The 15,317-nt window shown below is 43.3% G+C and overlaps 1 protein-coding gene across 1 annotated transcript in view; it reads left to right on the top strand.

Moving 5' to 3' along the window:
- The window catches only part of CSPG4 (chondroitin sulfate proteoglycan 4), a 163,567-nt gene that overhangs the window by 131,469 nt on the left and 16,781 nt on the right, over window positions 1-15,317 (top strand). The window contains exons 7-9 of the mRNA XM_033919599.1: window positions 1,406-1,537; window positions 2,845-3,017; window positions 7,069-7,252. Coding sequence (XP_033775490.1) covers window positions 1,406-1,537; window positions 2,845-3,017; window positions 7,069-7,252 — 489 coding nt within the window. The remainder of the gene's footprint in view (window positions 1-1,405; window positions 1,538-2,844; window positions 3,018-7,068; window positions 7,253-15,317) is intronic.

Below are 15,317 nucleotides of genomic sequence, written 5' to 3'. Positions count from 1 at the left end.
ACCCCCTTTCTCTGTCTGTCTTTCTGTCCCTCTTCCTGCCCCTGTGTCTTTCTTCCTTTCTTTCTGTCTCCCTCCCTCCCGCTGTCTGTCTGTCTCTCTCCCTGCTCCATATGTAACATTCCCTCCCCCTTCATTTCCCTGTGCAGCAGCATTTCCCTCCCCAACCTCACTTCCCTGTGCAGCAACAGCAGCAGTATTTCCCTCTCTATCCACTTCTCTGAGCAGCAGCAGCAGCGTTATTTACCTTCCCCTACAGATCCCTGTGCAGCAGCATTTCCCCCAACCCTCCCCCCTTTGCTTCCCACGGTCTGGCCTACCATCGCACTCACTGTGGTTAAGGAGATCGAGAGGGCACAGCAGGAAAAACGGCAGTACTGGAAGAAGTTTATTTTTAAGTTTAAAGTTGCCGCCACGGTTCCTCGCAAGATCATGTACACAAATATTATACCAAGATCCAGAAAAAAAAAGTGGAGAAAAAGAGATCCCGTATTGCAATGCTACCAATACCTTTAACATACTTGGAGGGGCATTTTCAAAGTCCAGGTCAGAATGTCCAAAAAAAAAGTCCACCCCAGAGTAACGTTACCAGACGTCTGGATTCCCCGGATATGTCCTCAAATCGCATCGGGCAAGGAGGAAGTCCACCCATATACTTTTAGGTTTTCCTCAAGGACTTAAAGAAATAAGGGTATCTTCATCAGACCATAATTAGCTAATCAAAACTTCTATCCTCCTAACTGGCTTAAAAGCCTGAAATCAAAGAATAAGCTTGGGATGGGGAGTGGGGGTAGAATTTGACTCTAAACAGAGACTTATTTTAGCTGTTAGCTATGAACTAAACCTATTTTGTATTAAACACTAAAAGAGACTTTACCTGCTAGCTGTGCTCTAAACTGATTTTACGTTGAACCCTAAATAGAGACTTTAAATGTTAACCTAATATTTAACTCATGCGCAAGTTGGAGGTATGTAGGAGGGTAAGCTGACATCATTGATGCTGCAACTAGTATATTTCCAGCACCGTTACCTCTAAGCTAAGCAGGAGTCTTCCAATTGCGTTGCTGCCAATGGGTGACGATGCTTCAATATTGTGTTTTCAATTGCTAGGGTCAGGCAGGTTCCCTGGAGTCCTGCCTAGCTTACTGAAAATGTAATAGTAAAACAGCACCCCCCTACTGGCAGCACTTTAGGTGAAGGAGTCCTACTCAGCTTAGAGGGAAAAGTGATTTCAAGCAGCAGAGGCCTCCACTTCTGAGTCTGAGTGAGGTACTCTTTTGCCGTCCCAAAATTCATGTGTGAGCCACAGGGAGGCTTCCTTCATCTGCAGGACTTGGTTGCACATTCAGTCATGGATTGTAGATGTCCATCTTGCTGAAACCCTTCTTCCCTCTTCCTTTATCTACAGGGCCGCTCGATGGTGGGTTCCTATTTGATGTCTCTGATGGAGAAAATGTATCCCCTGGGCACTTTTTCACTGTGATAGCCAACAGGCTGGTCATCACCGTGGAAACCAAACAGGATCTCACGGTGTGTCCAGGTAAGTTACCCATGGCACGTAGAACTTGAGCTAATCTAAAACTATGAATGATTTGATTTAGGTTTTTGAACTTGTATGTTGCTGGATATGGCTAGTTATTGTATGCTATAGTCTGCACTTAGTCAAATTTTAGTCTATAATAGAATATAAATTGTAACTTATATGCATAACTGCCAAAATTTCACCTAAAGTTATCAATGTGGGCTACTATTAAGATATGTTATTTTACTATTAACTTACAGATCCCATTTTATGCAATGAGGCCTAGTTACTCATAACTAGCATCTCATAACAATAAAACGTAGCTCACATTGATAACTCCCCCCCCCCTTGAAGTACTATTCTGTAAATACCCGCATAACTTACATATCACATAATTGGAGAGGGGTGTACACATGGGTAGGGCTTCGTCAGGGTTCATACTTAACTCATGTTACTCATAGGCAGTGGCATAGTGAGGGTAGGAGACACCTGGGGCGGTGACACCCCGCTCCTTCTGCATCCCCCTCCTTCCCCCCCACACCACACTTGTGCCCTCCCTTCTCCCCTCCCCCCTCCCCGGTACCTCTTTAAGTCTTTGCCAGTGTGAACAGCTTCTTCAGTGTGCTGCTCACGCCGGCACTGACTTTCCCTCTGATGTCATTTCCTGGCCCTGCCACCCGGAAGTGATTTCAGAGGGGAGCCAGGCTGGCAAAGTTGTTCTCGCTGGTGAAGATTTAAAGAGGTGGGATGGGAAAGGGAGGGCGCAAGCATGGCATGGGGGAGAGGAGAGGTGTTGGCGTCCCACCAAGACAGTGCCCAGGGCAATATGCCACCGCCCCCTCCCCCCTTACTTTGCCACTGCTTATAGGCTACTTTATGTTATGTAGGTATCTGAAGCGCTTAGGTGGTAACAACCAGCTCTATGGCTGGTGTCAAGTGCTTGTGCCTGAACATTAGGTATGTGTTATTCCCAATTAGCTTTGTATTCTACAAAGGAAGAACCCTGTTTCCCCAAAAATAAGATCTATCATGAAAATAAGCCCTGGCATGATTTTTAAAGATGTTTCTAATATAAGCCCAACCCCAAAAATAAGCCCTAGTTAAGATCGACCCCTTCCCCGAATGCAAGGGAAGCCTTTTTGCACTTTGACGGATCACAGAGAAAATCGATGCTGTTATAAGTAGACTTTTATGAGTTATCACTACTATGATTACAATGGGAAGGTCATTAACTGTACTCGTACTATAGATCTATGTTGACAGATAGCATTTCGATAATTCATTTTCCTTATATATGTTTAATATTATTTACATTCTTTCATAAGGAACCCTTCAGCCAATCACAAGCCAGCACCTAAAGGCTGTGACCAATAATAACGTGACTGCCTCTCAAGACTTGGTATATGTCATCAATGAGCCACCTCATTTTGGCAAGCTGGTAAATGCCGAGTGGACTGGTAGCAAGGCAGGCAGACTGGGAAACTTCAGCCAGTCACAGGTAAGTCTTTTTCATTAGTCTTTCCGGTTGGGTTAACTTAACTGTTTATGAAAAGGAGGAACAAACAATACTGTCTTGAACCAGACATTGTATGGGCAGGGGCTATGATTTGTTCCCACACATACTTTAACCCATTCCTGCAGTATATCTATTATTTAAACAATGACCGTTTCTTGATAAAAAGCTAATTAGTGTGTTGGACAAGTTGGTGATTTTATGATGTGACCCAGTGTCTTGGTTTGCCCATCTCGCCATATTTTTTCTGCAAATCTAATTTCCAAAAGCGATCCAATACACTTTCAAGTTTGCATGCAAATGGTTTGCACAGAACTTTTTTTTCTTTATGGAACAAATATTTTGCCTGTGTAATACACACAAAATATCTGTGTCTAGAGCAATCGGGTGTTAGGATCGGTAAAACCCGATGCTAAATAGCCAAGTGATTTTTGTGCATCGGTCACTTGCCTATTTTGCATGGGGTTTTACTCATTTGCATGGGTCGGATTGGAAAACATGCAGTGGGCAGTTTTGTGCATCGGAGAATCCAATCCATCGCTAAACTGGTCAAACCAATTGAGCGACAATTGGGACACGATCGATAAGTTTTGTACATCCCCCAGCCAAGTTACCAAGAACCTGAGTTCAAGACAAATCACAAGATTGTGGGCCCCTGGACCAACTAGCATATAGGGCCCTCGATCCCCCTTCTAGGCTACAACTGGAAAATACATAGTTTTACTATCCATCACACAAGGAACACAATGTGATTTTCTATAGGGCACCGATATCGGTGACCACCTAAAAAGCGGCCAACGATCACATGTCAATCACACGATGGCGCCGTATAGAGAATCGTGTCTCTGTGAAACATAGGGCCTCTTCTAGCAGTTTCTAGCATGGAGAGCCTCGTTGAATGACCCGTGCTGCTCCCGACGCTAATAGCATTCCTATGAGCTTCGGGAACAGTGCGGCCATTCAGTGTGGCTCTCTGTGCTACAAACTGCTAGCGCAGTTTAATAGAAGAGAGGGATAGGCACCGGAAATGTAGGACAGGGTTTTCCAGGCAGCTATATTTGCCGTGAATCACGCCTACGTAGATGCTTTAGGCCACCTAACACCCATAGCTGTATTAGGCGGCCTAAAAGCACCGATTTTTTAGGTGCCAGTAGGCGCCTTGAAACTCAGTTAAAAATGTAATTTGAACGGTGTTTTTATTTTTTGGTTTATTGACTTTTATTTTTTTTATAATTACATATTTCAAATGAAATACATAGTCCACATCAATGGGAAAAGGCACCAGAAATGAATTCACATAATCAGAAATATGGACCCTAACCTTCTATCACCACCCATCCTATATTCTATACTAAGTCATCCTTTACCGTATTTTCACGCATATAACGCGCGCGTTATATGCGTTTTTACCTACCGCGCATACCCCTCGCGCGTTATACGCGTGAGCGCGTTATACAAAAATTTTTTTACATAGTTCCCACCCCGCCCGACGCCCGATTCACCCCCCCCAGCAGGACCGCTCGCACCCCCACCCCGAACGACCGCTCGCACGCGCTCCCACCCGCACCCGCATCCACGATCGGAGCAAGAGGGAGCCCAAGCCCTCTTGCCCGGCCAACTCCCCAACTCCCCGACAATATCGGGCCAGGAGGGAGCCCAAACCCTCCTGGCCACGGCGACCCCCTACCCCCACCCCGCACTACATTACGGGCAGGAGGGATCCCAGGCCCTCCTGCCCTCGACGCAAACCCCCCTCCCTCCAACGACCGCCCCCCCCCCCAAGAACCTAACCCCTAACCCACTTCAGAAACTTTCTTTTTCAATCAATAATCTCTCAAGCTGAGAAGGATCAAAGTAAATATGTCTATTGAATTGTAACGTTATTATACATTTGCCAGGAAATTGAAGGAAAAAATTCCCCCCCCCCCCCCAAAGATAGAACTGTATTTTTCATTTGAATGGTGTTTTTAACTGAGTTTGGATGCCTACTGGCACCTAAAAAAAATCAGTGCTGGTTAGAAAAATCCAGGTCTATAACATCAAAGATCTAGCTGACTGGCTGTTGTACATGTAATTAGAAATTGCTGTCTAATATCATCGCCCTTCCCTGCTGCAACGGTTGGTGTTAACTTTCCTTCATCCTCTGGGTCCGACTCGTCTCTTGCCTGATCTATTGCCAGCCAATTTTTTTTTTTTTTTTTTTTTTATCTTTTTTGTTCAAAGTTTGTGCTTTCTAGCCCCACTTAAAAGACATATGATCCATTTAGAAAGAATTGTATCGACGACAGTTGAAAAGAACATAAGAATTGCTACTGCTGGGTCAGACCAGTGGTCCATCGTACCCCAGCAGTCCGCTCACGCGGCGGCCCTCTGGTCAAAGACCAGCACTCTAACTGAGACTAGCCCTACCAGCGCATGTTCTTGTTCAGCAGGAACTTGTCTAACTTTGTCTTGAATCCCTGGATGGTGTTTTCCCCTATAACAGCCTCCGGAAGAGCGTTCCAGTTTTCTACCACTCTCTGGGTGAAGAAGAACTTCCTTATGTTCGTACGGAATCTATCCCCTTTCAGTTTTAGAGAGTGCCCTCTCGTTCTCCCTACCTTGGAGAGGGTGAACAACCTGTCCTTATCTACCAAGTCTATTCCCTTCAGTACCTTGAATGTTTTGATCATGTCCCCTCTCAATCTCCTCTGTTCGAGGGAGAAGAGGCCCAGTTTCTCTAATCTTTCGTTGTACTGCAGCTCCTCCAACCCTTTAACCATCTTAGTCGCTCTTCTCTGGAAGTAGGTTGCACAGAGTACAAAACAGTCTAAATAGATATTGGTAGATGAAGAAGAGAAAATCTTTTGCTTGGTCAAGATATTAGACGTTAGAGGATATTGGTATGAGCAATGATAAGCATTAGGGTTTCAGCAGAGTGTCCAAATAGATTTATCATGTTCCTGAAAAACACAACCACTGGACTGCACTGATAGGCTGCTGCTCAAAGCACCCCTTGATAATGAGAAGGGCTCCCCTTCCAGACCTCTGGGCCCCTGGGCCGGGTCCAGTAGGCATGTGCAGCAATCCATCCCTGCCTAGGTTAATAGGTCATTTTAGCTCACCATGATAACTTTCCCTTCGGTCAGGCCTATCCACAGGTATTTAGTGGCACTACCCAAACAGTTGTAGAAAAGATGGTTATCTATCAATTAAATACAATATATATAGAACCACCAAAATATACAAAAATGACACTGGATATAATTTCTTTTCTCTTTTTTCTTTCTATTTATAGATGGGGGACAAGCCTCAGAACATTGAGTATTAGATTTTCACCCATTCAAGGGTTTTTTCAAAGAGAAAGACATTTCTTTTCTCTTACTCATATTCACATCACTGGCTTGAGCCCATCCTCCTTACCTTTTTTTTCTAATATCAAGTATAAATTTTATTTCCTCAATAATTTTCATTAAAACTACTATTTAATACTTTTTAATAATAATAATAATAATAATAACAGTTTATATACCGCAATACCGTTAAGTTCTATGCGGTTTACAAAAGATTAGATACTATTTGATACTAAAGGGACTGTGTAATTCATTCATAATACAGACTATTTAAACCTCACAGTGGGTGAAAATCTAATAATCAGTATTCTGAGGCTTGTCCCGACTTTAAATAGAGAGACAAAAAAAAGAGAAAAGAAATTATATCCAGTGTCATTTTGGTTTATTTTGACTATCCAAACAGTACCACTGAATATCCTTACAGACCACCTCAGCCCTATCTGAATAGTTCTAGAGTGGTCCAGGGGCAGAGCATGGACAATTAGGTTAGAAGCGATATTGAGTCCATGAAACAGACATCAGTGCAGAGAAAGTAAGGACAGAAAAAAAAAAAAAAAAACAACTGTCCAACTTTGTTCAGTTTTCTATCCAGATAGCAGTGCTGATCATTGCTGAGTCTGGATATTCAGCGCAGCACTACCAAGGTTTAACTTCGCTGAAATAAAGAGCCCTTTTTTGTGTGTTTGCTTTGTTTCTAAACACAGGTCGACGCAGGAGTTATTTTTTACCTGCATGAAATGCCCCAGGACCCATTCTGGATTTCTCACGATGCCATTCACTTCCGGGTTGTCTCATCCCCTGCAGTAACAGAGCTCCTCACCCTCCCGGTCTCGATATCATTTGAAGAAGCCTGCCCCCAGCTTTCCACCCACCTATGGAAAAACAAAGGTAAAAGTTTGTGCAACCAGGTACACAGTTTTGCAGATCAGTGTGGTTAATAAAATAAAAGAGGGAAAAATGCTTGAGTACCTGATTGTAAAAACCGCTTAGATAACCTTGATAGGCGGTATATAAAATCCTTGATGTGACAGGAAATAATCCTGGACTTGTCCTCCAGGTAAAAGGTTATCCTCTTGCACTAGGAACAAGTCTCCAGGAATGTGAGCCCAATTGAGAATAGTAATAATAATAATAATAACTTTATTTTTGTATACCGCAATACCACAAGCAGTTCAGAGAAAGGAAGCAATTGCTGTTATGCATGGCTGGTAAGCATTAAGGTTGCTTTGGGTGACCAAGATGACAAAGGAGATGGAACTCCTCTCGTATGAGGAAAGACTAAAACGGTTAGGGCTCTTCAGCTTGAAAAAGAGATGGCTGAGGGGAGATATGATTGAAGTCTACAAAATCCTGAGTGGAGTAGAACGGGTACAAGTGGATCAATTTTTCACTCCGTCAGAAATTGCAAAGACTAGGGGACACGCGATAAAGTTACAGGGAAATACTTTTAAAACCAATAGGAGGAAATATTTTTTCACTCAGAGAATAATTAAACTCTGGAACGCATGGCCAGAGGTTGGGGTAAAGGCAGATAGCGTAGCTGGTTTTGAGAGACAAATTCCTGGAGGAAAAGTCCATAGTCTGTTATTAAGACATGGGGGAAGCCTCTGTTTGCCCTGGATCGGTAACATGGAATGTTGCTACTCTTTGGGTTTTGGCCAGGTACTAGTGACCTGGATTGGCCACCGTGAGAACGGGCTACTGGGCTTGATGGACCATTTATCCGGCCCAGTAAGGCTATTCTTATGTTCTTATGGTTGATAACTGTTGCAAGGATAGCAGACCTCACTCATTATCTAGATAGACTTCAAGAAAAGGTAAGGAGGAACTGGCTGTTCTGTAGGTATCGATAATGCGGGAATGTGCTGGGGAGATGGGTTCTGGAAGCTAGGAAATAGAACCCTGTCTGGAGGAAGGGAAGAAAGAGAAAAGAGGCAGGAATAGAGAAGGAGCCTAATGGCTAGAGGAGTAGATGTAGAATTAGGAAAGCTAGGTTGCAAATCCCACTGTAGCTCCTTATGACCTTGGGCAAGTCACTTAACCCTTCATTGCCCTAAGGAAAATACCTACTGTTCCTGAAAGGAACTTGCTTTGAGTTATGAAAAGGCATGATCTAAAATCCATATCTCCTTTCTTTCCTTAGGAGGAGGGATGTGGTAGAAAGTAGAAGGATTTGAGCCTGAAAGGAAGAGAAAGTGAAAGGTATCAGGCCTATGGGAGGGGTTAAAGCAGGGGACTGGGACAGTCTTATCACTTATTTTACAGGGGAAATTCTACAAAAATTATTTAGAATTCTGCATCTTTCAGTAATAACTTTTCTCTATTGCATTTTAAAAATTCTTTTTACAAAGTCCTTGATATATACTATATTATTTTGACAAATACAAAGATTTTGAAAATATTTTGTGCAGAATGTTTATCTTACTTTTGATATAATTTCCCCAGGTGTAAGAAAGAGGCAATAAAAATGATGCAAGGGCATTGCTCAGCAGCTTAGGGCTCTCGGCTTAGAGAAGAGGTGATGGGGAGAGGATGTGACAAGTTAACAAAATCCCATGTAGTGCAGAGCAGGTTAAAGGGAAACATTTTTTTTTTTTTTTATTGTATCAAGGAATACTGGACTGTAGGACATTCCAATGAAATTAGCAAGTAGCAGATTTAAATCAAATTTTAAATAGTAAATTTTTCAGAGCTGTGGTATTTGTTGATAGAGAACGTGATCAGAGCTAGCAGCACGGCAGAGTTTAAACAAGATCTGAACAATTTCTGGAGAGGAAGTCCATAAAAGTTGACTAGCCAGACAGACTTGGGTGTTTGTACTTCATACTGCTAGGAATGAGTAATAGGGCGTGGACTTTCTTATTAGGATCTGCTGGGTTCTTCCAAATGGCCCAGAGGGGCTCAAAGGATCATTGGTCTCTTCTGTTCTTATGGGAGAGTCATTCCCTTTTTCACCTGGGTACGGTCAAAGATTGCTAAGATACACTGGCTCTTGTCAACATTTGTGAGAAACCCAGCTGTAATGAATCATTTGGAGGAAATAAACAGCTTCTCTGTTCTGGACACTGTTTTCTGACTTCATGCACTCTTTAAGAACGAAAACCTGAAACCCAGAGGACCTTTTTTCTCATTTAGACAGACCAGATTTTTATTTAATGTTTAGTTATCTAATATAATAAAACCCTAAGCCGCGCATGCGCACTCCCACCTGCGTGCTCCCGTTTTCTGTGCGGCTGTAGGGCACCGCAGGTAGGAGTGCGCATGCGCGCGAATCTCTCTCTCTCTGGCCGGCAGAGAATCAGCGTCGTCTTCGCCCCTCTCCCCGGCACACCCGAACCCCTGTTCAGCCTCCCATCCGACCCTCCCTTCGGCTCCCTTAGTCCCTTGCCACCGCTCCTCTTCTCTTCCCGCGGTCCAGACAAACGTCCTGAATCCAGCAGCGGCCGCAGCACTCTAAACACGCTGCTTCGCGGCCTGCTACTGCCCTGATTTGCTCTGCCTGACATTTTTTGTTTTGGGGGGTATGTGCATACTTCGACTTTCAGAACTGACACAAAGGTCACAACTAACAGTACAGTGATTGGACAGTTTGCAAATTTCTCCTTAGCATTCAGAGTATCATCAGCATACACAGTAGAAGAAACCTAAGCTCCAAAATGTAAACCCTGATATAGCAACAGACTTGAGCTCCTTTGTCTTTCACTTGAAGAAGAAAAATGGTTTTCTATATACTCCATTGCTTTGAGTCATTCCTGTGTTTGGATCTCTCTGCCCCTCCCTGTGTCTCCATGATCTCTCACATGCATTACGTTCCCTTCCGGCCCTCTTCCTATCAGCATGAGTTTACAGTTCAGTCTAGTTTTTCCTGTCTCTTATACCAGTGTATTCTGGTCCCAGGAAGAACACAGCAATGCTAGTTAGAAAGCCCAAACCCTGCCAAGATCAAAACATCAAGTAGGTAACACTGATGCTGATATTCAAAGAAGCAAATTGTGTGGTTTTTTTGCCAGCTGCTGGTGAATGCATGGCTTGCTTATCTTTAGATTTTTAAAGTTATACCCATTTGTATTGTGTCATTTAAGTTGCTAAACAGCCCAACGTGGTCTGTATAAATGTGGACAACGAAACAAAACAAAATATTCCATAAGTCCACAACCAAAAATTGCAAAAATGGAAACAAAAATGGAATTCTGCATCAATACATTAATTAATATGCCCTCAGTTGTCTGACATATTCTTAACAATAATTAGTTAAATAATCGGTGGAAAGGAGGAAAGACCTCATATCATATGTTCGTGCCACATACCAACCAAATGGCTGTTCAGCCAATGCGAACAAAATTTTTCAATCACCGGTCTTCCTTCAATGTGCAAAATCAATAATGTGCATATATATCAAATATTTCAATCGTACAAAACATAAAAAGCCACTTATCTTAGTGGTAAGTACTGATTCTTCATTCTAAGTACAAATTCTGATTCTGACAGGCCCGTTTCGCCATGTCTTCTTCAGAGAATCAGAACAAACGCCTTAATACCTAAAAATAATACAAAAAATATGTATCACTACCATACACATTCACTCAACCCTATAAATATATTACAGACAACCTAACCCATACTGCTAAAATGATTTCAACTTTTCAGCACACTTACAAAATATTTATCATTAGTGGCATGACAACAAGAGAATCTGTTCAACCCTGACGAGTCTACAAAAAACTATCGTAATGGTTATCTCACTCATGCGGACACTGAAAAAATATATAAACCAACCCATGTAACCTTAACCACCAATCGGACATCTCAAAACCTGCCCTGTGCAAACCTGATAGCCGCTGACACCCAAACCATTGACAAACGCAAACTCCAAACACTCGAATAACACATACAAAAAGCAGTGCTGTGTCTCAAGGAGCTTAATCAGCTTATACTATCCTACGAAAGCGTCTGAGTTATGGTGTCTATGCAGCTGCCCCACACCACGGCAAACTTAAGGCCTACCACGCCTCATATTTTTGATAACAAGGCTTGAACCAAACCTTGTCACACCCCCTTTTTTTGGGGGGGGGAAAGGAAACAACTCCATATTTTGCTACGAACAAGATCCGAAATATGGAGTTGTTTCCTTTCCCCCCCCCAAAAAAAGGGGGTGTGACAAGGTTTGATTCAAGCCTTGTTATCAAAAATATGAGGCGTGGCAGGCCTTAAGTTTGCCGCGGTGTGGGGCAGCTTCGTAGACACCATTACTCAGGCGCTTTCGTAGGATCACAAATCTCACGCAACCGCTCACATGAAACACAAATCCAAGAAGAAAAAAATAAAAAATGAAACTATAAATCTGCAAAAACAACACAAACAAAGCAAGACTTAGGACTGGCAACACATATAACACAACAGCGCCACTGTCAATATACAATACACATAACAATGTCAAATAACAAAACAGTCACACCACTATCACCACACGTAATCCATCACATTTAATCACGCACACATCAACTAAACTCATACAAATGTCAAAAACTCTTCTGAGATTCCTCCGCCAGGTGGATCAGGTTAGGTTGCCCTGAAAATTATCCTTTGTAGCAGCAATATTCATTCACTAAGGAAGCAGTTCTATAAACGCGCATCTCCATTTCACCACCCTAATGCCTTGTGGTAAGCCGAACGGCATATGAGCATCCAGATTCCATTATACGGTGCCCAGTGTTGGCATAACCCAGTATTGGCATGCATTTCATTTACATGTGTAGTTATACCAGCCATTGACCTGGCATGACCACGGTCACATAAGTGCAGCAGGAATGCACATAACTGACGTATACCAATAAATAATTTATTCCACTTATTAGGCTGAGAGTATTATCGCAACGGAAGATAAAGCCTCAGGTTTGTTCTGGCAGGGCATAAATGCTCAAGCCTCCTCCACCCACATCATCGGCAGAAAAAACTTCCGTGGAGAACATACAATTGCCGCTAAGCTAGTTTTAAATATGGGACCGAGATGTTCTCTAGCAACATTGACAACTGTGTTGTAAAACTTTTAAGTTTTAAGTATTGTTTACTAGCCAGCTTTTCACGGTATGAAACCAATGATGTGGGTGGAGGAGGCTTGAGCATTTATGCCCTGCCAGAACAAACCTGAGGCTTTATCTTCCGTTGAGATAATACTCTCAGCCTAATAAGTGGAATAAGTTATTTATTGGTATTTATTTATTTATCCACTTTCACCCTTTTGTAGATTTAGTAATACCATAGTTGACATATTACATGTTATCTAAGGTACGCCCATTAAATGCCAGTCTCGCCCATATACCACTTAAGCTCCACCCGTCTATTTACACACTATGAGCTGGATTCTATATATGGCACTCAAAGATGGGCACCAAAAAACTGACACTACGCACTAGTAAATAAAAGTTGTGCACCCTTTGTAGAATGGCACTTAGGGCTGATTCCTGCACCATAACCAGGTGCCAGACTTACGCCTGCTAAAACCTGTTATACATGCTGGGCATTCTGACCTAGTCTTCAATAACTACGCGTGCAACTTTTTGGAGCGCCCCTGACTTGCCCATGCTCCTTCCATGGCCCCACTCCCTTTTGAGATACCCAATGCTGGCCACTTACATCTGCCTGTGCAAGTTCAATGAGGTGGTTCTCTCTTGGCTTACTTTGTCATGCTTTCCATTTTAGTCTTAAGGTGGTCCTGACTCTGTGAAGGAGTATTCTTGAGGGAAAGGAGCAGTGTCCTTTAGACCAGTGGTCCTCAACCCTGTCCTGGAGGACCACCAGGCCAATCGGGTTTTCAGGCTAGCCCTAATGAATATGCATGAGAGAGATTTGCATAGAATGGAAGTGGCAGGCATGCAAATCATTAGGGCTAGCCTGAAAACCCGATTGGCCTAGTGGTCCTCCAGGACAGGGTTGGGAATCACTGCTTTAGACTCCCTCATACTGGGATTGGTATAAAATCCCAGCCCTATTTGAACCCTTTTCCTTCAGCTCTTGCTTCTCTGCCATCATATCGTTAGGGTTACCAGATTTTGTTCGCTGAAATCCTGGATACATGGCCATGCCCCATTCCGCCCCTCCCCAGGTCACACCCCCACACAAAACTCCGTGGCGACGGAGCAGCATGCGGAGGACCTCCGCGCATGCACGGATGTTGATGCGATGATGTCACGCATGTGTGCGCATGCATATGATGTCATCACGCCGACATCCTTGCATGCTGCCTCGACATTGGGGACTTCTATAATCTGGAAAAACTACCGGGTTTTGGAAGTCCCGCCAGGCACCTGGACATGTCCCCTGAAAAGAGGACATGTCTGGGTTTTCACAGACATCTGGTAACCCTACATATTAGAGAATGACACAGTGACAAAATTCATCACCATTCCTGTCCCCGCGGATAACCGCGGGAAATAATCCCATGTCATTTTCTAGTGTCTATTTCAACCTCGGTCCTTCTACACCAGCATTCTTCAAAGCAAAGCTGGGCCCATTCATACTCTGATGCTTATGTGAGCCAAGGATAATGAAGCCATTGTGACATCACTGATGTGATTGGCTCTTAGGCACTGGTGGAATGAGGCATTATGACATCACAATATCTGCTCTGGATACCAGAGACTGTCATTCTGTAGTGTCTGTTTCAATCTCAGTCCTTCTATACCAGCATTCTTCAAAGCAAAGCTTGCGGGTCAGTGGTTGTGGCCATTCATACTCTGATTCTTCCCTCTTTCGTTAAAGAATGACATGAAGATGGTTTCCCACGGGGACGGGAATGGTGATGAATTTTGTCACCGTGTCATTCTCTACTACATATTGTACAGTGAGGGGAAGGATCTTTAGCAATGACACCCTGGCTACCGAGGGGACCAAGGACTGTGGGGGAGCCAGTAGAAGGAAAGAAGTGGTAAGATGTGACAGAGCTGCTGAGGTTTCTCTGCGGTATAAGCTGGAATGAGGAACCAGCCCACTACTGTTTCTGAGGAGAGATGTCATGGGAGACACAGGAGAATAACACTTATCCTAAAAAGGAAACAGGAGTCATGTCAGGAATACAAATTGAAGTAGCCACAACTGGGGTTTACGTGAGTCTACAGGTGTACAGGAGTGAAAGAGAGAACTAGGTGCCTATTAGGACCCGGAGAATCCTGACAGAGCGCTAAGTGGCTGTAAGTGTTTGTTGTGATTTTCCCCTCTGCTTCATCTGATTGTTCCTTGTGATTTTATTGTCCTTTTTGCTTAAAGACTATTATCAAGTAAACCTTTTGATTTAGAATCCACTTGTGACCTGGACTGAGTTATTAAGTACCAGTGGAGAATGGAGAGTGCAGGTTGATTTGCCAGGTTGGGACCAACCAGTGATGCTGGTCCCAACCTGGACCCAGCACAAACAGTGGTCTATTCAGAATAACAGTAACCATGCTAGGACTACATCCAGGCAAGGAAGGGTTACATTAGCATGTACAGGAATGAGGCCAAAACTGGGTCAACTTGTTCAGTATGATCTTAATCAGCTACTGACTCCACTATAGAATGGAGACTTTGGTTATATCTCAGTTCACAATTGAGAAACACATCCTGGAGGCGTTCCACCACTGAATATTAACAGAGCAGAAATTGTCAATGGTTAGAGACATCCTCAAGGATCCTACAATCCTGAGGAACACTTCCATGCAAAAGAATCTCCCCCTTCCCCCCCATCAACATATTTAAAACTAAGGAACCTTTTAGTAAACTTTGCAGTTACCATGGCTTAATGTGTAGGGTTATCATATGGCTCCAGAAAAAGGAGGATGGGGTGAGACATCTGGGTTTTACTTCTATTGAAAGCAATGGAAGTAAGGATGACAGATTGGGACATCTGGGTTTTATTTCTATTGCTTTCAATGGAAGTAAAACCAGATGTCTCAATCCGTCCTTTTTCTGGAGCCAAATG

This window comes from Geotrypetes seraphini, chromosome 14 (genome assembly GCF_902459505.1).
Source record: "Geotrypetes seraphini chromosome 14, aGeoSer1.1, whole genome shotgun sequence".
In the NCBI taxonomy this organism is placed as follows: Eukaryota; Metazoa; Chordata; class Amphibia; order Gymnophiona; family Dermophiidae; genus Geotrypetes; species Geotrypetes seraphini.
The sequence above is the reverse complement of the archived record's forward strand: the minus strand, read 5'-3'. Positions and strand labels throughout refer to the sequence as shown.